The sequence below is a fragment of the Ambystoma mexicanum genome, chromosome 6p, assembly GCF_040938575.1.
Source record: "Ambystoma mexicanum isolate Mex_15411 chromosome 6p, UKY_AmexF1_1, whole genome shotgun sequence".
NCBI classification, from domain to species: domain Eukaryota; kingdom Metazoa; phylum Chordata; class Amphibia; order Caudata; family Ambystomatidae; genus Ambystoma; species Ambystoma mexicanum.
The window spans coordinates 1,536,857,511-1,536,879,921 of NC_090935.1; the positions used below are offsets into that span (position 1 = coordinate 1,536,857,511).

The 22,411-nt window shown below is 46.7% G+C and overlaps 1 protein-coding gene across 3 annotated transcripts in view; it reads left to right on the top strand.

The window, feature by feature from the left end:
* The window catches only part of HOOK3 (hook microtubule tethering protein 3), a 1,904,471-nt gene that overhangs the window by 1,283,493 nt on the left and 598,567 nt on the right, over positions 1-22,411 (top strand). For all 3 annotated transcript variants that reach the window (XM_069626410.1, XM_069626409.1, XM_069626411.1), the window contains one exon: positions 13,257-13,397. In XM_069626410.1, the coding sequence (XP_069482511.1) occupies positions 13,257-13,397 (141 nt within the window). The remainder of the gene's footprint in view (positions 1-13,256; positions 13,398-22,411) is intronic.

Genomic DNA, 22,411 nt, shown 5'->3' on the forward strand with positions numbered 1-22,411 from the left:
CCCGGCAAGGCCAACTCAGCCTTTCATCTTTTCGAGGTTGATAAAGGACTACCGATGTTGGTTTGGTGATGATTGTGATAAATATATTCTATGTACAGCGCTTTGCAAAAAGCGCAATATAAATAACCTTTTGACCATTAGATTAGATATAGAATTTAGCATGGAGCCCTTGCCTCTCTGCACTGTTGTATCATAACATTGGCATATCATTGGGTAGTAATAGCACCAGAAAATGAGTACTTTCATTAAACATCAATAGACAATTCTGCTACCGAACCTCAAAACACACAATATGATTCATGTTTGCTTTACTATGTAATTGGCTAGGTTATTGTGTTTTCAACATTTAAATATATACAGGAGAAATCAAATGGCCAGACCTTACATAAATAATGAAAGTTGAATTGTGTCACAATGCAGAAAGCTGCAGCATAGTAATGATTTCCATACAGGTTTTTTGACATGTCGGCTGGATGTCACATACATTTTACTTTCTTGAAATGGAGAAAAGTCATTTTTACTCTCTTAAAATCACATTTAATCTCAAAGTTTAAAAATAGGGAGTAAAATACTCCAAACTCAAAATCTTATCTGGAGCACTGCAAAACCATCCCCTCGGTTTGTTTTACTGACGCAGCGGATGCAGCAACAGCTCGCAAACAGCGCAGCAAATGCAACAGGATCCAACGTGGAAGAGAAGTAACCGCATGGTCTATTTCTCCCTCCTTGTGCCCGAGTCAAAACAGCCAAAGCACATCCATTTTTTTCATGCACAAATAATTTAAAACCTTTGTCGTAATTTGGCGTGCCCAAAACCAGAGCCGAACATAATGCAGCTTTGAGCAGGTCAAATGCTTCTTGACATTCCATGTTCCATGGCAAAGATAAGTTAACATCTTTCCTTGTCAATGCCACTATTGTTTTCATGATGCTAGAAAAACTAGCTATCCACTGCCTACAATATGAAGCCATGCCAATTAAAGCCCTGACTTCTTTCTACGTCTTTGGAATAGGCATATCAGAGATGCTTTCTATTCGTTCTAGTGTCAATCCCCTTCCCTCCTTCGAAAGGAGGTAGCCCAAGTAGGCCACTTCCTTTCAACAATATTGGAATTTCTTTAGTGAAGCTTTGTGTCCATGTGCTGCTAAATGTGTCAATAATGCAACTATACTTTCTTTACAAATTTCTTCTGTCTGCTGCTATTAATAAATCGTCAATGTACTGTAATAAAACACAACCTGTCGGTAGTTCTAGCATATCTAATTGTTCTTTTAATGCTCTACTGTAAATACTTGGACTTTCAGTGTAGCCTTGCGGAATTCGTGTGAATGTAAATGAACGTCCTCCTATAGTAAAAGCAAACAAATATCTGCTATCTGGATGTACTGGGATACTAACAAAAGCATTCTTCGGGTCAATAACACTAAAATACGAATCAGTAGCTGGAATCATAGTTAAAATTGTAGTCACATCCGGGACTAATGGAAATTGCGGATCAACCACTTTATTTACTCTGCATAAATCAATTTTAAAATGGTAAGGTATCTCATTACCTTCTTTCTTGTAAACCGGAGGAATCGGACTATTGCAAGTACTACCAGAAGTTTCTTCAATTACGTTTCTTTTAACCAAATTGGATACAATGCATTTCAGTGCTTTTTCTCCCTCAGCTGAAATTTTATATTGCCGATTACCCGTCAATATAATACCTTCTTTCAAAACAATTTTTATTGGATCTACTTTCAAACAACCAACATCATTATTGTTCACTGGCCATATGCAAGCTGGTACTTTACTTAATTCAGTCGGTAATGGTTTAGATAGAAATTGCAATACAGGAGTCTTTTGTGGCGATATTGTCAAATACACTCCATTAGGAGAACAATAATTGACCGAATTTCTTCAATAAATATAATCCCAACAAATTTTCACTGCAGTTTTTCGTCAATAGAAATGGGCAAGACTCTGTGAATGGACCAAGTGTTATAGGCACTGGTTGTGACACTGGACTAATTACTGGTGTACCTGAGAACACTACTGAGACATTTTTATGCCCTGACAGTGGTATATCTGGAACCCGCTGATGGTCAATTGAACATTTTTGTGCACCTGTGTCCACTAAAAAAATGTGTTCCCTATTCCCAACCTTCATTTCTACGTAGAGCCCTTTCTGGTCTACGGGAATAGATACTGGTTCCAACTCCTGTCTCGGGCTGTCCTAGTAAAACAATACATCGTCAGATGTAAAGTCGCCAGAGTAATATGCATTGGACTGATTGTCAAAAATGTTCCCCTCACTTGTACCGTTTCGCTGTTGGTTCCGTTTCTGGTTCTGATTACCCTGGTTATTCTGAAATTGTGGCGCTCTTTGGTTTCTATTCTGTCCTTTTATCCCCAGACAACCTCTATTCTGTCTTCTTGGTAAGATCCCATTTCTATTCTGTATATGCGGGGACTGTGCTCACCAATGGCCTTCTTGTCTACAATAGGCACATTGATTAATCCCTATTGGACCCCCCCCCCCCTCACATGTTGGACGTTAATGCAAATTGGACTCTGGACGGTGCATTCCCACCGCCTCTATTATTGTTCGCTACATGCTGTAACAATACTCTTGTCTTAAAATTCCCTTTTTCCCTTAGTTCCTTATCCTTTTCTGAATTTACTCTGTTCTCATAATACTGGGCCATATGTAATACTTCATTTTGTGTTTTTGCTTGCCAAGCACTTTCGGATGTCATTATTAAACTTTGAATTTTCGGTAGTAACCCTCGCACAAACTTAATCTCTTCCTGGGTTCAGTGCTTAGATCTTGACCACTAAAATCTGCAAATACTACTTCAAATCGATTAAAATAATCTGTTGCGCCTTCCTCTTTGCCCTGCAAACAAGCAGTTAATTTATCCCAAACTATTCTTTTCTCGGGCACTTAAGTTTTCAATTTCTCTACTATTCGCGATGTCAAAGCCAACATTACCTCTGGTTGCTTCTCTCCAGCCTTTCTCTCACTATCAATTCTAGTCAAATTCTCCCATGTATCACCTAACATCGGTGCGTCACTTAGATTTCTAACCTGTTTCCATATGTCTCAAAAAAGGTAGCAGGTGCTCCTCTCCAGAAAGAACATGGCATGATAACCTGGTCAGAGATGAGAGTTTGCAGCACACGCTTTTTGCTCACTGTACCTTTCACAGATGGGAAATATCCATTTGCATATCAGTCTTTGTCCCGCACACATGGGCAGTCCAGCACCCAAATGCTATGGCAATTCCTCTCTGAGCAAGAGTACCAAAAGCAACCCCATACACGTGTTTCAGCCTTGTTGGGCCTCATCAGTGAGGTGAAGCTTTGTCTCTCTGAGAACAGTGAGCAGGGAGTCCACGTCTGGTTTCCCCCAGGTAACTCAGGGTGACCAACCCCAAGTCCCATGCAAACATTTCAAAAAAGGTAGCCGGCGCTCCTCTCCAGAAAGAACATGGCATGATAACCTGTTCAGAGATGAGAGTTTGCAGCACACGCTTTTTGCTCACTGTACCTTTCACAGATGGGAAATATCCATTTGCATATTAGTCTTTGTCCCGCCCACATGGGCAGTCCAGCACCGAAATGCTATGGCAATATGTCTACAGGAAGAATCACGGGAAACAATAAATCAATGTCACTTAATGTAAAAACAGATGAATTCAAAACAGATTCAATATCCTTATAGAATCCTGATGGGTTCTTCCTAATATCAGGGATCGTCTGCTTTATAGTATTTACCTCTTGCCGCAAAAAGGGACATGTACAAACTGTGCAATATAATGAGCTTCTATCGTTCGCGCTGGAGTTCCTCCAGAGGCAGCAACTTCTACTTTTGGGACAAACGTGAGAGGCACCTCCTGTTAGGCAGAATCCTGTGCAGTTCACTTGGGGAACACTGCAAAAAGATTAAGACTAGAGGAGTAAGCAGTAAACCCAATTGGTAGCAGTCTGTACCACCCAGATTTACCTGGTAGCTGTGGCTGAGCAGTCAGACGTCTCTCAAGAAGAGTAAGGCAGTATATAGAGTATACACAATAGGGCTAAAAACACAGTAGAGCAAACAAACACTAACAAGAGCTTTGTATAAAAATTATATACTTATTTATTTAAAACACACTTTAGGCAATATACTAGCACTCTAAATCAAAAGCAAGTTAAAACACAGCCAGGTAAAGTATACACACCTCCCTTGATAACTATCAGACAAGTCAGAGTTAAAACCCACCGATTTGTTAAAACAGATGTGAACGCGTAACCTGATGGCACTCCAATAGTTCAGTTAAAGGGAGAGAAAAAGGCAGAGCATCGAAATAAAACAGGTCCCAACACTAGTTTTCAGCAAGGGAAAAAGGCAGTATACACTGTAGAGCCAAAGTTCATAGGCCAGGCCCACTTTAAATGGAGCAAAGTGAAATATGCCCAGGATCACACGGTTTAAAATGCACTAAAAGTCTTTGCAGAATGTTCAGAAGAGGGTGGGGCGATTCAAGAAGGTAAAGTTAGAAGGTCTGGGGCCAACCCAGTTGGAAAGCCAAGGATTTAAGGGTCACCTTGGGCAAACCGAAGAAAGGGAGGCCAGGCAGGACACAGTACCTTAAAGAGAGAGGAAGCTCCAGCGTTAGCGGTTGTTCCTGGCAGTGATTGCAGTTCGTTGTTTCGACCAGGGGAAGAGAGGATCTCGTTGAGGAGGAAACGTGGAGTCGTTGCACTGCACAGGGATGAAACCAGCTGCGGAGTCCGCCGGTAAAAGGTTTGTTCCTTTTATTCGCGGTCAAAGTGGTAGAGCTTGGCTATCCGGCTGCCGGGGTGCTTGGCATGGGCGATTCGACCAAGAGACGTCTTTGGAAGGCGAAAGTGGTGAACTGGTTGGTCCCACCAGCTCAGAGGAAGAAGACTTGTCCAGCAGAAGATCTTCTCTTGTCGTTGGGAAAGTGGCGAGTTTGTTTCAGCAGGGCTTCACCGATGGTGTCGTTGCAGATGGCTGAGCTTCTTCCCTCTTCGGATTCTTAGGTCCTGTGGCGACTTCTGAAGTTCCAGTCCCAAAGGCCCTGCTTTTATGTAGAAAAACCCCCATTCAACAGCATAGCTGTCACTCAAACATGCCAAGTGGTGAGTCGGGCGGCTCACCACTGGCCCAATCAGAACAGAGTGCGACTTGAGTTGCTAAGGCAACGCAGTCCAGGGTGCCAATTCCCCTCCGCACCCATCCTGTGGAACCCAGACAGAGTGGCACCATTTGGAGGGCTTCTGTGGAGAAGCCTGCCAAAAAGTGGAACAAAGGGCTCGATCTTGGTCAGAGTTACAGAGACGAACACAAACGCCATTTTAGAAAAGAGTTCTGGCAAAAAGACTCAACCGTTGATATAATATTAAATAAACCGGCAGTATCTTTAACATTGCACCAAAAAGTGGTGCGTTTAAAATCAATGGGAAAATCCCGTAGAGAATATTCCGGTGGAATATTTTGCGTGACAACCACTTCCACCAGCCGGAAACTCGACAAGGGGGGACTGGACAGTGCCCCCTTGAAAACAGACCCAGGGGCAATATAATGAACCCCTTCCAGTACTTCCACAATATGATGGTTTGAACTGGTTCTGTTCACAATTTAGGACTAGTAAAGTCAATGGTGACTTTACATGCCCTGGGAGACAGTAGTCAGTTCCAGGGTATGGAGTCTATGTTTGGGGGTCACTATGACACCCCTGTGTTACAGCACTGAGGGTGCTGTGTAACACACACATACACAATAGATGATACCCTATGGAGTAAAAAGAAAACCTCATAGCCCATAAGAGTCAAAGACATACCTCAAATCATGCCTAAGAGTGGGAGAAAAAGAGTCTCACTCTTAGCAGGAGAAAAAAACAAACCCCAAGAAATCCAGCAAAGCTGCTGGGGAACTCACTAGGTTTGGGAAATTAGCCTTATAAGAGAATTCTCCCTAACACTTCCCTCATGGGTAATTGCAAACTAGGCAATTCTATATTTGTTAGTCTACTAAGCAACAAAGCTAAATCAATAGAAAAAACAGCCGATCCAGTTTTAGGCGAAAATGCTCTTTTACAAATTGTCATTAAATCAGCGGGAAACATATCCTATTCTTCATACATTCATCTTTTATGTACTGTACCATAACTTGCAATACCATTCTCTGCATTTCTGGTGTATACTGACTAAATGTATCATGCACTTCAATTGGGGAAATGGCGGCCTCCGTAATCCATCTAAGCGCGCCTCGTGTACAAATGTGCATCCCTTCGCTAACAGGTTTCAACAGCGGTAAAAACCTTTGCTGAACATAAGACACATGCGGTTTATCTTTTTTTAATAGCTCTTTATGCAATTGATCAAGTTCTCGCTAAAACACAAATATTCGGCTTACGTGATCTCGTATTTTCATCGCATCATCTCGCAAATTCGAAAGAACTACCAAATCACGCAACTCTTGCGGTACCACTGTATCAGTCAAATCACCCCATATTTTCACAAGACAATTCCCCATGCATTCTAACAATACCTGTTGTTCACCACGGCCTCTATGATCAGATCTGGAACTTTGCACAGCCACTTCATTGTCATTCATATACATTTCGGCCCATTCTTTCAGTTCTTCTTTCCTTCCTCTGCTAATCTTACGACGAGTCATTCTAATGCTTCCTTGTGCAGGCCCCATCTCTGTAGAACTGCCTGCTAAAGCGGCTAACTCATGCTCTGACGACGGTGGAGGAAATGATGTCCTAGGCACAGAGGGAGAGGAACGGTTTACTGCAGGTGCCAATGGAATAACGGGAATGGGAGGTACATAAGGAGGAGATACAACTGGGTCAGTACTTTGTTCATTTCTTCGCTCATTTAATATTTTGTTTATTAATTCATCTGATGTATGCAAATCTGGCTGAGGATATATTTTCTTTAGCTCTAATTGGAAAGCCCTGTCCATGTTCCTAATGGCTTCTGTCTGCTGATGTTGGTCATGCTCTAGCGCTTTCTCTACCTTCCTTTTATGTCTACGCGCAAGTTTCTCCCTACTTCTGAATCAGAGATTAGCTTCCTTCCTCCAGTCTCTTACAACGTCGAACGCTGCTGGTCGGTCCTTTTTTCGTAGCAATACTGATTCTAGGTGTTCTATACGTGCTAATTCAAAGCTCCCATTCTTAGGCCACTGAAGGTCTGATACACGTTTGGTCTGCCTATGCCAAATCGCATTAAACACTATTGCCCCTATACCGTATTTTATGTACATTTCATGTGTTGGCGATCCTTCGAGTGGCGCGACCTGGCCAGTTTCCAGAGATTGCCTACCGCAGTGAAAAAAACTCACTAGACAGGAAGACAATTTCCCAGGCATGGTTCATTCTTACCCTTTTTCTTACCCTGGGCGTTTGATCTTGCAAGAGCAACTCTCAGCCAATATCAGGACGTTTAAGAACCGGGGCACGACTCACCTGATCAACCAATTTGTCACTCAGGACGCAATTCGCCCGTATACAGATGCAAACAAGAATCGTTGTGACTGCGTGTCTGGCTCAATCTGCCTCGTTCCAGGACCCTTGCCTTGATGCTCTCTGGGCGCTGCTCGCCGATCAGGGATCGGCTGTGTACAGATCTGCGGAGGAGTCTCATCACTTCTACAGGGGCGCCTGAACACCTTCCGATCCCGGCTCGACGGCTTCGTCCTCGACTCATTTTTGCCTTCTTCAACGTATACGATGGAGCATTAGTGGGAGGGTCCCTATTCGGGTGCCATATTTGCTAGGCCATAAAGACCACATATGGAAACAAAGGCACAATAACCATATATCCAAGTGACACGTCAGACACAAGGTTCGTTTTCGAAACAAGTGTGGTTTATTTCAAAGTATTCTCAGTCGACCGACTGGGTCTCGATGCCTCACGACGTGTTACCAGACCTCGTGAAATGCGAGAGAGCGAGCAACACTCAAGCAGTAATGTTAAGATGGATTTCTGAACTCTGACCTGGAGGGGCAGAGGTTCAGAAGGCCAGCCTAGTTTCTTGGAACAGGGTAACCTCTGGACAAGCCAGGCCAATCAAGGTAACTATGGCAGACGGTCAAGACTTGGTCTCAAGAGGGGTGAGGGTGACTGAAAGACCTCAATGAGCACACAAAGCAAGAACACTTACAAATTACTCCAGACAGGTGTTATATTAAAAATATAGATTAATTTATTACAAGGCCTTTGTAAGATCGACCATAGCAAAGAATCACAATAATACTAAAGTAAACCAACACATCACCATCAATACAATATATATACAAGACCGAGGATTCTAAGGAGTTAGGAGCACGAAATATGTAGAGTACCTAGATGGGGAGGAAAACAGGCAGTGCAAGTAATCATTAGACCCAGTTCGACATCAGAAATGGACCTAACTCGGAGGCAGTCCAAGCCCTACAAAGAGAGGAGCCTTCTGCTCAATAGTACATGCAAGCGCCTGTGCCAAGGGACAAAATAGGGTCTCTTCAAGGGTCTCTGACAGTTCAGGAAGGTGGATGAAGCGATGAAGAACAAGTCCCCACTACTCAAGCAAGGCCTCCACTTGCGGGCAGAGGCAGGGTGAGAGTGTGGGATGGATCCGCTATTTCGCAACAGCGGTAGTAAAGAAATGGGTTCCTGCGCTAGGGGGCACTGGTTGGGGTATGGACTACTCACCGGTCCCCGACGCAGGCAGACCCAGACTTCGCCAGTTCAGTTCACGTTGCTGGCAGGTTCGGATGCGACGATCAGGATGTCTCGACACGTGTAGCAGTATTCAGGGTCTGAGGGGGTCACAAATGCAGAGAACGTGCACAGGTTCTTATTACAGCAGAGCAACACGGCAACCGCGTTTACTCTGGTCCGGGCGCACTTGTCTCACTTCAAACCTGGGAATGCCAAGTGTACGAAATTCGGTGTGAGGATGCCATGGACCCAGAGCTAGCAGTAGGCCAGGTTTCGAGGGCTTCCCCGAAACGGCAGCGGTGACAGAGCAAACATCCAATGTAAGCTGGTCAGCCCACTGGTTGGCCCAGGGACACTTCCGAAGAGGCTTACTTGTAGGGTTTGATGAAGGTGCCGAGAATAGTTGGTCCCACTATTCCAATGGGTCAAAGCGCCTTCGCAGACCTTCTAGGACGATTAGATGCAGAGGGGTCTCGCAGAATGACAGCGGGCTCAGGGTGCCAAACCTTCCAGCGGGTCACCAGCGGTTCCTCGACTCGGCTTCTTGTTGCAGGATACTTGGCTCCTTATCCCTTGTTCGGTGTGAACTCAGGAGATCAACATGGTAGTGGTGTTTTCAGCCTCCTCTTAGCCAAAGTTCCCTTTACGCCAAAATGGCGAGGACCCAATGGGCGATCTGCTCACAAACACTCCATACGTGGACCAATCACGGACCACGGTGGTCCCAGGCATCCAGGACACTCCAGACTCTCTGGCACCCAGGATGTGTATTGGGAACAGACATCCCAGCCCACATCCTGGAGGCACACACACAAGGCATGCAGAAGCCTGCGAAAGCTTTGGTTTCGCAGGAAAGTGCATGACCAAATAAGGAATTGACCCGGTCGGCTCGACCTGGGGAAGTTGAAGGGGCAAGATGGCCAAAGGACAGGACAAAGAACCGCGTGGCATGGCCATTTTGGATCCAGGCCACCTATTCGTGCCAAACGCAGTAAGCGCGAATAACATGGCAAAAAAGGGTTCAAAAAAAGATAAACGATAGCTGCCAAAAGTCCTGTCCGTGACACACCTGCTGCACAGTTCATAATAAGTTCAGCGAGAGTTTCTAGGGCCTTTGGAATGACTAGAGACCCAAGAGTGCGGTAAAGTAAGTTACATTGCACTCTTGTCACATGTTGCACAAAAGCTGCAACATGAGGAAAGGACTAAGGGAAACAAAGTCTCCCATTACTGACTTTCTTAAGGGCATGTCAGTTTCCGCATAATAATTGAGCAAAAGCCCAGAGGAGTGCGGCGGTGGGCTGCGCTTCTCTGGCAAAGTTTAGATCAGGGTGTAAAACAGCAGCAAAAAGTTTGGGGGTTGCCACATGGAGGGAAAATTACATTCAAATATGAAATCTTTCCTAACAAGTAATATTCATTACATATAATCTTGACGAAGGCAATTCGATCCGCCCCCAAACATGTCATTCGTGCTAGGTTTCGGTGATTGACAATCATGACAATTATGACACGTTATGACGAGTCTTCATTCAGTCTAAACATAGTTATTCTAGCAAAGACAGAAGAGACAACTTTCTGTTATGGGGAACATGGAGCTTCTGGTTCAGCAAGGCTATCGTGTTCTCAGCAGGGAAAACATTCCTTATTATGTTATCTGTATGACTTGGTTCATGTGCTAAAAGGTCAGATAGTTCTGAAGCAGAATATCACTCTCCGCGAAGGAGCACCGGTAAAAGAATATAATTCATGTTTTAACTGCCTTTTACTACAAACAATGTGTTTCTGCATAGTTTGACATTCCTGTCTGTGTTAGTATGTCAGCATTCAGGATTCAGGCCGTGGCCTTGCACTGTGTGCGAGTTCGAAGCATAGAATACATTTGCAAAGCGTTTTGACAGAAAGGAAAAAAGCAAATGGCCGAAATTTTCTCTGGTTACATTGACAAATCTCTTGTTGTTGGCGACGTGTTTCGGTAAGTGGACACAGGGAAATGTCTCTGAAATTGGCTGGAAATGAAGACCATTTTCAGACATTTCGCTCTGGCCACCCATCGAAACACACCGCCAACAACACATGGCCTACCTTCCCGCGTCCCCACACGTGTCCCGATGAAAACGGTACCTCACATGTGTGGGTGCACCTACCGGGGGTGCAAAAGGAAAAGGGGAACCCACTGGTAACCCCAAGCCTTTCGCCACTGACCATTTTCTTCATGTGGGCAACCTTCAGATTTGGGCCTAGGGTGTTGAAGGCAGCAAGGAAAAAGGGGAACCCCATGCATTTCCCAAAAGAGGACACCCGTGGGAGTCCACAGAGGTCTGACTTACGCAAGTCGGCCCAGAATTTATTACCCACAACCCCCAGCAAAGACCCACATGGGAGAAGGGTTTCCAGGGCCAGGGACATTACCGCTGACTTTGCTGGAGCCCTGGCTGCCCTGCATTACAGCTTCTCCCCACCAAGGAGTCTCGGCAGTGTGCCAATACCTCCCCGAAGGGAAAAGCTGTAATGCAGCCCAGCCGCAACTCCAGGACAGTTGGAGGTGATCTGCCCAGACGGGCCATTCCCACCCACACCAACAATCCAACCTCAGTCTCACCCACCCCACTGGGCTTTAACCATAGAATAATTAAAAAAAAACAGTACTCTCATAACGTTGCAGCTGCTCAGGTAGAAAAAGCTGTAAACAAAACAAAAAACATGCGTTACCTACGGTCACACCAGCAAAATGTAGCCCTCCCTGGGGGCAGATAAGGGGTGGAGCTGTCTTGCACTCCTCCCTGGGGTCAGGCGTCCCTTCCTAGGAGCAGATCTCTTGTCCCAGGGAGGGCTGCATGACATGGCATTGACTCCATTGCGGGTGGGGGGAGAGGGGGTCAACGCCCCATCCCATTAGAAAATTCCCTGACCCTTTGGGGTGCCCCACAGCCCCCCCTAAAAAGCGTTCCACTATTTTCACTTTTTTCCTTTAGTAACCCAGCTCCCCTTGGTGCAGAGAGGCACATTGATGTGCCAATCTGGCCCCGGGGTGCCCAAACCTTACTGCCCCACCCACTGGGGGGCCTGACCCACCATTTTTGGGGGCCCTCTCCCCCCTTGCCCCAAATGGGTGGTGGGGGCACCTCATGCAGGCCTCCCTGGGCCTCCTACAAACGGCTGCGTGAGGTACACCCCTCCTCTATTTGGGGTGGGGGAGGGGGCCCCCAAAAATGGTGGGACAGGCCCCCCAGTGGGGGGGCAGTACGGTTTGGGCACCCCAGCGCCGGATTGGCACACCAATGTGCCCCTCTAAGCCAAGGCAGGTATAGTAAACAAATAAAATAGTTCAAAATGGCAGGCTGCCCTTTAGCGGGGGCGGAGGGGCCCCCTACACCACTGTGGAATTTTCTAATGTGACGGGGGGTGCACCTCTCCACCCCCACCCCAATTGGAGGGATGGCCCATCTCATGTAGCCCTCCCTGGGGGCAGATAAGGGGGGGGCTGTTCTGCACTCCTACCTGGGCTCAGGCGTCCGTTCCTAGGAGCAGATATCTAGTCCCAGGGAGGGCTGCATGACTTGGCACCCACTCCTTTGCGGGTGGGGGAGAGGGGGTCAATGCCTCATCCCATTAGAAAATTCCCCGACCCTTTGGGGTGCCCCATCACCCCCCCAAAAAAGCGTACCATCATTTTCACTTTTTTCCTTTGGTAACCCAACTCCCCTTGGTGCAGAGAGGCACATTGATGTGCCAATCTGGCCCCAGGGTGCCCAAAGCTTACTGCCCCACCCACTGGGGTGCCAGTCCCACCATTTTTGGGGGCCCTCTCCCTCCCCACTCCAAATGGAGGAGGGGTGTACCTCACGCAGCCGTTTGTAGGAGGCCCAGGGAGGCCTGCATGAGGTGCTCCCGCCACCCATTTGGGGTGAGGTGGGAGAGGGCCCCCAAAATGGTGGGACAGGCCCCCCCAGGAAGGAGGAATGTCCCATAAGTATGGCGGAAAGGGGACTATGGACTAGGAGTAAGGTATTCACTACGATGAGTAACTTTATTATTACTAGAGCCAAGTAATTGGTTGTTTGAAAATATACTGTGTGTAACGGGAACCAACAAGGGGTTGTGTATGCAGGTTTTAATGAAGCACCTGCGTTCTGAAGCACTACAAACACTCTCCAGAGTGTGGGTGTGTATATTGTGACACCTTTAGGGAGGAGTCGGAAACATTTATAAACATGGTGCCTAGGGGATGAATCTGAGTCAGTGACTGAGTACTGTGACAAAGAAGAGGAAAGCAGTGATAATAGCGAATTCCTTTTGGAGCATTGTTGGAGTTTTGCAATTCTGTGTCCATAATTACATGAGATGAAAATGTCTGCACACAATTTATTTTTGCTGTGAAAAAGAATGAATTCACTTGTTGAATTTGACCCATTAAAGTTGTGTGATTGATTTAGGATTCAAACAAATGTACATTGTAAGAAAGCTTGTCAGAAATGCGATTTTCTTTTACTAGCTCTGCGTTCACTGAGGTTTGTTACAGGGTTTTGATGTTTTGCTCTTCCAGGGAGAAACTAATCCGGCTTCAACATGAGAACAAGGTTCTTAAGCTTAACCAGGAAGGGTCAGATAATGAAAAGATTTCCTTGTTGCAGAGCTTATTAGATGATGCGAACATGAGAAAGAATGAGCTAGAAACCGAGAACAGGTATGTCAAAAGTATTGTAAGATGTACCCAGATAAGAGTATGGTGTCTCAATGCCTCTTTCCCTCTTGCTTTGATGACTCGAAACTAGCCAGTGTTCCTGTGGTTGGTCCAAGTGATTTTTCATCCCACATGAACACTCAGCACGATAATGTAAGGTTTTAGAATTGTCACCTTAGTCTGAAACCGCTGCCACTGTCTATATGTATTGCCTCGTCGCTGGTTATGCTCCAGTTAGGAAATTCTTTTCGTCGTGGAACCAAACCACTATGTCCAGCTTACCACATGTCCCTAATGCATTATTTTTGCTATATTTACACTTCCAGCCCAGAAGACTTGTAAAGTGCTTTGTTGCTCCTCGTAGCAAGTTCCACACTCAATAAATACCATAATAATAACAAAAGAGGCAATGTCTTTATTTGCTTAATTCACCGTTATGTTGCCCTGTTGAAAGAAGTTCTAGTCCATATTTTAAAGGAAACGTTCCTCTGACAGATTCCCATTTCTTGTACTAGTTCGATGAAAATCACAAAGATAGTTTTGATACCTTTTATTGGAGTAACTGAAGATGTGATTTAAAAGCACAATAGCCTTTGAAGTCACAAAGACCTTTTCAGAAGTAAGGCAATAGAAAGAACCCATTCTGAGAGCCTAACATCCAACAGGGGGGCTTGGGGGGGGGGGGGGGGAGTGTATATTTCTGAGGCGTGTGTATCTGCTTAGAATCACATGCTTTGCATACGCCATCTTCTAGTGGAAGTTTTACATTTTTGATGTTCAAAAAGGGGCGTCGACAGGGCGTGACTGTAATACCATGCCTAGTGTGCCATACTCTTTACCAATGATCCCTCATGCGTCGAGTTCCCTCTGATTATTTTTTTCGCCATTGTGGCAAGTTATTTCGCAGAGTCCGTAGCTGTGAGCTACTTTGAGAGTTAAAATCTTCCAAACCTCTCGTCGTTTGCGTTCTGCACTAATTCGACGGCTGATCCCCAGAGCATCTTGACGGTGATTCCAGCATCTGAAACAGACGTCTGTTCCGACAAAAGGCTTCGGCCTACATCTGGCTTCAGACTACCCAGTAGAGAGAGTGGGGGGACTGATCCTTTCTTTAGAGAACGCGTACCTCCATTTCCTGCTCCTACTACCTTGTGCAAAAGAAAATTCCCATGGGCAGACAAACACAAGGTTTTTAACCACTGTCTTCCACGTGACCACCTCGAATACCGTATCGCTGTGTGCAAGACCATAAAGCAGCGCAGAACCAAGCGGTGGGCGGCACGACATGTCGGCAGAGTCGGAAACCGCTCCTGGGATCTTCATATCAGACCGAAAGGCGAGGTAGCCGAGACTCTGATTCAGAGTTCGAAGCCCCCATTGTGGTCTAGTTCCTGCACGCCTCTCCCAAGCCTCGAAAGGCAGTCGCAGCACGCTGCTATAAAACAGGCCTCTTGCGACGCCAGCATGTACACACTTACTTTCATAAACACACTCCCCCAAGCCGCCCCGCGACGGATTTGTCGACGGAGGGCCGTGCGCCGTCATTTGGCGCTTCTCGTCCCACTGACCTAATGCTGACCGCACCCACTTTGCTTCTGCCTATGCGCTTACCACAAGGTGATAATGCAGGTACTTTGGCGATGGGCATGCATAAACACTGCTCGGCGGCTGAGGTGGAGATGCCGAAACAGCAGTCGAAGAAGCACAAAACACATTTTCACTCGGAAAAACACCATAAGGAGAGCCTCTGCTCAGGGTAAACAGGCCTTTGGACACTATGAAGATGAAGCCTCACCATTTGGCTTCAGCCCTCAACAGGAAGGGCCCTAGGGAGAGCCTCAAGGACAGGCCCAGAGCCGATTTCCCTGCAGAAGCGCCTCCTGTGACCCCAAAGGTCACCCTGGAGGCACCAAGATCCATCCTGTCTGCTACCCCTTGGACCGTTTAAAGATACCCTGGGGAAAATATAATTCTTTGTGGACTTTATGCGCAAGCTGCCCACTCCTTCAAAGCCTGCTGAGCAGCCTTGTATGCCTCCTCCAGTGTCGGTGGCACCCTCTCTTCCTACCCCAGCCCTATCGCTGAGGGATCCCTCACAAGAATTTCTTTATGGGGACATGCAGTCCACACAAGCTGACCCAGGACATGTGGGTGGATGATGGTGATCCCGTTCAAGATGCTGATGACACCCACTTACTGGACCAGGACAACCCAGACCTTATCTTTGTCAACCCTGTTGACCTCTCCCGAGTTTAGGGTGGTCACTCTTTTCGTATTGCAGACCAACTTCTTTGCAATGAGCTGCTAAATGGCTGCTCACCATTTTGACATAAACACTGAGGAATTCAGTTCCGCAGGGACTGACTTCATTGAGGATATTCTCAATGAGAAAAAAAACTGTTATCCAGGCTATACCACTCCTGGAGTCTATCAAGAAAAGGGTCTGTGCATCCCTGACTACACCCTCCCTTACTAGGATGGTCAACCCACGGGTGGAAACATCTTTCAGGCCCTCTCCTCCAGATCCCCTCTCCATTAGGGGTCTCGTCAAGCCAGACTCTCTGGTGGTGACCAATACCAGTAAGAGAGCTGGTGTTCCACTCTCAACCTTCGAGGCACGTCCCAACAAGGAGTACAAAATACTATACACGCTAGGTAAGAGTATAGCGATCTCTACTGCGTACCTCACTAGAATAGCAAACAATACCAATTTGCTTGCCAGCTACAGCGGTATCCAGTGGGATGAGGTTTCACTGCGTCTAGACTCAAAACCAGAACTGGCTCGCTCCCACATTCTTAAAATCGCCATTGAGGGTAAACTGATCTCCCAAAACATCTTCAAAAATGTCTTGGATTCTGCAGACCCCTCAGGAAGCGTCATTGCACAGGGAACCCTCCCAAAACGCCATTGCTGGCTTAGACTCTGGCTTTAAGCAAGAGACGCAGGCAGCCCTGATTAACATGCCCATCGAGGAGGGTCTCCTCTTTGACAAAGCTGTCCAACCAGCTGGAGACAGCAAAGATAGAGCATTAAACCATCACAACCCTTGGTCAAATGTCCAACAAGTCCTTTGTCCCGAGGGAGGCATTCAACACACGCCAAAACTTTCAGGTGCAAGGCTCAGGGAGACCAGACCAAGCATGTGGTGCCTCCTTTACCAGTCCACATGTTCAAACGTCCTATTAGTACCAGCAGCGTGGGTTTCAATGTGGGAAAGGACGAGGCAGAGCTGAAGCCTCTAGGTGCGCAGCAGCCCCTGCCTCCAAATGACGTGCCGGTCCACGTTTCCTCCCATGCGTCCCCAGTCAGAGGTCGCATAACACTTTTTGCTCAGCAATTGGAGGGAATAACATCAGACCGCTGGGTTCTAGATACAGTAGCTGTTAGGAAAGATTTCATAATTGTATGCAATTTTCCCTCCATGTGTCAACCCCCAAACTTTTTGCTGCTGTTTTAACACCATTGACTGACTTTGCCAGAGAAGCACAGCCCTCAGCTGCGCTCCTCTGGGCTTTCGCTCACTTGGAGATGGGGAAACTGACATGCCCTTAAGACAGTCTGTACTGTGAGACTTTGTTTCCCTTAGTCCTTTCCTCATGTTGCAGCTTTTGTGCAACATGTAACAAGTGTGCACTGTAACTTACTGTTAGGCAGAATCCTGTGCAGTTCCCTTGGGGAACACCGCAAAAAGATTAAGACTACTGGAGTAAGCAGTAAACCCAATTGGTAGCAGTCTGCACCACCCAGATTTACCTGGTAGCTGTGGCTGAGCAGTCGGACTTCTCTCAAGAAGAGTAGGGCAGTATGTAGACTATACACAATAGGGCTAAAAACACAGTAGAACAAACAAACACTGACCAGAGCTTTGTATCAAAAGTATATCATTATTTATTAAACACACACTTCAAGCAATACACTAGCACTCCCAATGAAAAGCAAGTTAAACACAGTCTGTTAAAGTATACACACCTCCCTTGATAACTATCAGACAAGTCAGGGTTAAAGCACTACTATTTGTTAGGACAGATGTGAGCGCTTAGCCTAGATGGCACTCCAATAGTTAGGTTAAAAAGGGGGAGAAAAGGCAGAGCATAGAACAAAACAGTTCCCAATACTTTTTAGAAGATTAAAGCAAGTGAATAAAGGCAGTTTACACTGTAGAGCCAAAGTTCATAGGCCAGGCCCCCTTTAAAGTGACCCAGGCAAAATGTGCCCAAGATCACACAGTTTAGGTTGCACAAAGTTTTTGCAAAAATGTTCAAAGAATAGGTTGGGGTGGTCCAAAAGATATAGTTAGAGGTCTGGAGCCAACCCAGTATAGAAGCCAAGGATTTAAGGTTCACCTTTAGCAATCTGTAGAAAGGGAGGCCAGGCAGGACTCAGTACCTTAAAGAGAAAGGAAGCTCCAGCGAGGGCATTTGTTCCTGGCATTGGTTGCAGTTCGTCGTTCCGACCAGGGGAAGAGAGGATCTCGTTGAGGAGGAAACTTGGAGTCGTTCCACTGAACAGGGATGAAACCAGCCGTGGAGTTCCTGATTAAAAGGTCCAGTCCTTTTATTCACGGTCAAAAGTGGTGAGCTTGGGTCTCCGGCCGCCGGGCTGCTTGGCACGGGTGATTTGACCAAGTGACGTCTTTGGAAACGAAAAAGGGCGAACTGGTTGGTCCTACCAGCTCAAAGGGAGAAGACTCGCCAGCAGAAGATCTTCTCTTGTCATTGGACAAGTGGTGAGTTTGTTGCAGCAGGGCTTCACCGGTGGTGTCGTCGTTTGCAGGTGGCTCAGCTTCTTCCCTCTTCGGATTCTTAGGTCCTGTGGCGACTTTTGAAGTTACAGGCCCCAAGGCCCTGCTTTTATGCAGCAAAACCCCCATTCATCAGCCTAGCTGTCAATCACACATGCTAAGTGGTGAGCCGGGCGGTTCACCACTGGGCCAATCAGAGTGGAGTGCGACTTGGGTTACCGAGGCAACGCTGTCCAGGGTGCCTATTCCCCCTCCACGCCTCCTGTGAAACCCAGACAGAGTGGCACCACTTGGAGGGCTTCTGTGGAGAAGCCTGCCAAAAAGTGGAACAAAGGGCTCGACCTTGTTCAGAGTTATAGAGACGGACACGAACGCCATTTTAGAAAAGAGTTCTGGCAAAAAAATCCAACCATTGATTTAATATTAAATAAATAAACCGGCGGTATCTTTAAGATTGCACCAAAAAGTGATGCGTTTAAAATCAATGGGAAAATCCCATAAAGAATATTCCTGTGGAATATTTCGCGTGGTGACCACTGCCACCAGTCAGAAACTCGACAAGGGGGGGCTGGATAGTGCCCCCTTGAAAACAGACCCAGGGGCAATTATATTAACCCCTTCCAGTACTTCCACAATATGATGGTTTGTACTGGTTCTGTTCACAATTTAGGACTAGTAAAGCCAATGGTGACTTTAGATGCCCTGGGAGACAGTAGTCAGTCCGAGGGTATGGAGTCTATGTTTGAGGGTCACTATGACACCCCTGTGTTACTGCACTGAGGGTGCTGTGCAACACACACATGAAAAATAGATGATACCCTATGGAATAAATAGAAAACTTCATAGCCCATAAGCACGCAAAGAGTCAAAGATATACCGCAAATCATGCCTAAGAGTGGGAGGAAAAGTCTCACTCTTAGCAGGAGAAAAAAACACCCCCAAAAATCCAGCAAAGCTGCTGGGGGACTCACTAGGTTTGGGAAATTAGCCTTATAAGAGAATTCTCCCTAATACTTACATTACAGCACACTTGGGTCTCTAGTAATTTCCAGAGGCCCTAGAAACTCTCGCTGGACTTTTTATGAACTGTGCAGATGTGTCTCGGACAGGACTGGTGGCAGCTATCGTTTTCTTACATTTTTAACCCTTTCTTGCCATGTTAACTGTGTTTACCGTGTTTGGCACGAATAGGTGGCCTGGCTCCAAAATGGCCATGCCACGAGGTTCTTTGTCCTGTCCTTTGGCCATCTTGCCCCTTCACCTTCCCCAGGTCGAGTCGACCCGGGTCAGTCCTTATTTGGTCATGCACTTTCCCGCGAAACCCAATGCTTTCGCGGGCTTCTGTATGCCTTGTGTGTGTGCCTCCAGGATGTGGGCTGGGATGTCTGTTCCCAATACACATCCTTGGTGCCAGAGAGTCTGGAGTGCTGTGAATGCCTGGGACCACCGTGGTCCATGATTGGTCCCCGTATGGAGTGAGTGTTTGTGAGCAGATCTCCCATTGGGTCCTCTCCGTTTCGGTGCAACGGGAACTTTGGATAAGAGGAGGCTGAAAACACCACTACCATGTCGATCTCCTGAGTTCGCATCGAACAAGGGATAAGGAGCCAAGTATCCTGCAACAAGAAGCCGAGTCGAGGAACCGCTGGTGATCCGCTGGAAGGTTTGGCACCCTGAGTCCGCTGTCGTCCCGTGGGACTCCTCTGCATCTTCGCAGACCTTCTAGGGCAATAAGACGCTTTGACCCATTGGAATAGTGTGATCAACTATTCATGGCACCTTCACCAAACCCTGCAAGTAAGCCTCTTTGGAAGTGTCCCTGGGCCAACCAGTGGGCTGACCAGCTTGCACGGGACGTTTGCTCTGTTACCGCCGCTGTTTCGAGGAGGCCCTCGAAACTTGGTGTACTGCTAGGTCTGTGTCCACGGCACCCTCGCACCAAATTTCGTACACTTGGCGTTCCCAGGACTGAAGTGAGTCGGTTGTATCCGGACCGGAGTAAACCGTGTTACCCTGGTGTGGTAACAACCTGTGCAAGTTCGCTGCATTTGTGACCCCCTTTCCTCTGAAGCCTGCTGCAGTGGAATTGGGCTGATTCCTCCACCCGGAGCGTAGAAATAGCCACTGTCCCGTTTGGGAATCCTCGCTGTATCTCGTGAACTACACAGTGTCGAGACGTCCTGATTGTCGCATTCGAACCTGCCAGCGAAGTGGACTGTACTGGCGAAGTTTGGGTCTGCCTGCGTCGGGGACCGGTGAGTAGTCCTTAACCCATCCGCTGGCCCCAAGCGCAGGAGCCCACTTTAATGCACAAAGTGGCCCTTGAGGGCCACTTTCCTTTCCACAGCTATTGCGAAATAGCGACCCCATCCCGCACTCTCAAACTACCTATGCCCTCACGTGGAGGTCCTGCTTGAATAGTGGGATCTTGTTCTTCATCGCCTTATCCACCTTCCCGAGCTGCTAGAGACCCTTGAAGAGACCATATTTTGTCCATTGGCACAAGCGCGTGCATGTACTATTGAGCATAAGGCTCCTCTCTTCATAGGGCTTGGACTGCCGTGTATTCTTGATGTAGAACTGGGTCTAAAGATTACTTCCACTGCCTGTTTTCCTCCCCTTCTAGGTGGTCTACATATTTTGTGCTTTTAACCCCTTAGACCCCATTGGTCTTTGTATATATATATTGTGTTGATTATGTATTGGTTTAGTCTAGTGTTACTGTGTGTTACTGTGATTCTTTGCTATGATCTATGTTACAAAGGCCCTGTAATAAATGTGTCTATATTTTTAATATAACACCTGTCTGGAGTAATTTGTAAGTGTCCTTGCGTTGTGTGCTCATTGAGGTCTTTCAGTCACCCTCACCCCTCCTGAGACTGTCTTGACCTCCGTAGCTACCCTGATTGGTCTGGCTTGTCCAGAGGTTACCAGGTTCCAAGAAACTAGGTTGAACTTCTGAACCTCTGCCCCTCCAGGTCAGAGTTCAGAAATCCTTCTTAACAGTAGCCAAAGGATACTCGATCGAGTTCCGCAAAACAACTCGCCACCATCCACCTCGTGCAGGACAAATGACCTCCGAACAAAACCGTACTGCAAAAAGGAGCCATAGAGCTGTGCCTTCATGGAACAAAATCAAGGTATTTATTTAATGTACTTTCTTGTTCCAAAGAAAGATATAACAATGCACCAAGTGCCCTGCAAACGCGTTTGTCAAACTCCAAAAATTCAGGATGACAACGCTGCAGGTAGTCATCTGACAATTGAAAATGGGGGGATTACATGGCAAATGTGGACATGAAAGGTGCATACTTACATATTTCAATGTTGCCAGTGCACAAATACCTCTGATTCAAACTGGGAAATGAGCACTACCAATTCAAAGTGTTACCCTTCGGCATTGCATCAGCCCCAAGGGTATTCACAAAGGTCCTAGCAGTGGTGGCCACCCACTTGTGGAGGCAGTCCATTCCAATGTACCCTTACATAGATGACTGGCTAATTTCTGGTACTCTCCCCAGAGGTGCCTTCAAAACACGCAGCAAACAATCAATCTGCTGTTCCAATCAGGCTTCTCCATAAACGAAAAGAAGTCTAGTCTAGTGCCCCGCTAAGTAAAGCAACTTCGAATGGATTGTGTCCTCCCACGTATTCCTCATCTTGTGATAAATAGTTATCTCCAGCTTCGCTGCTTCGGAAAAAAAATTTCTCGGCAGAGGGCGCTGTGCTCGAGGTTGTTGCGTCGATTGTCCCTCGACGTACTCCGTACTCTGTCGACGTCACCGATGGTATAAATACCTTGAGCCACGCCCGTTGCTTCAGTTCTGTTTTTCCGATCGCTTCGCTATCGAGAACGGCGCACTTCTATTTTCTGTGAAGAAAATGTCATCATCTTCGACACCTTTGACACCTAGGACTGGGTTTAAAAAGTGTGCAGATTGTGGATCTAAGATGTCGATCACCGATCCCCACCGGGTTTGTCTCTGGTGTCTCGGTTGCAGTCACCAAACCGACGACTGCGGGTCCTGCCAATCGATGACCGAAAAAGCTCTTCGTGAGAGGAGAGGTAAACTGTCGGTGGGGAGGGAGGCCTCAAAAAAGGTTTCGTCTAATAGACATAAGAAAACAACTGATTCTAAGGAATCGGATCGACATAGGCACTCAGAGATCTCGATCTAGGAGTAGATCGAGACACTTTTCGTCGTCATCGAAGAAAATGAAGAGGAGACATAGATCTCCGTCATCATCATCTTCTTCAGAGTCGACCAAAGAAAT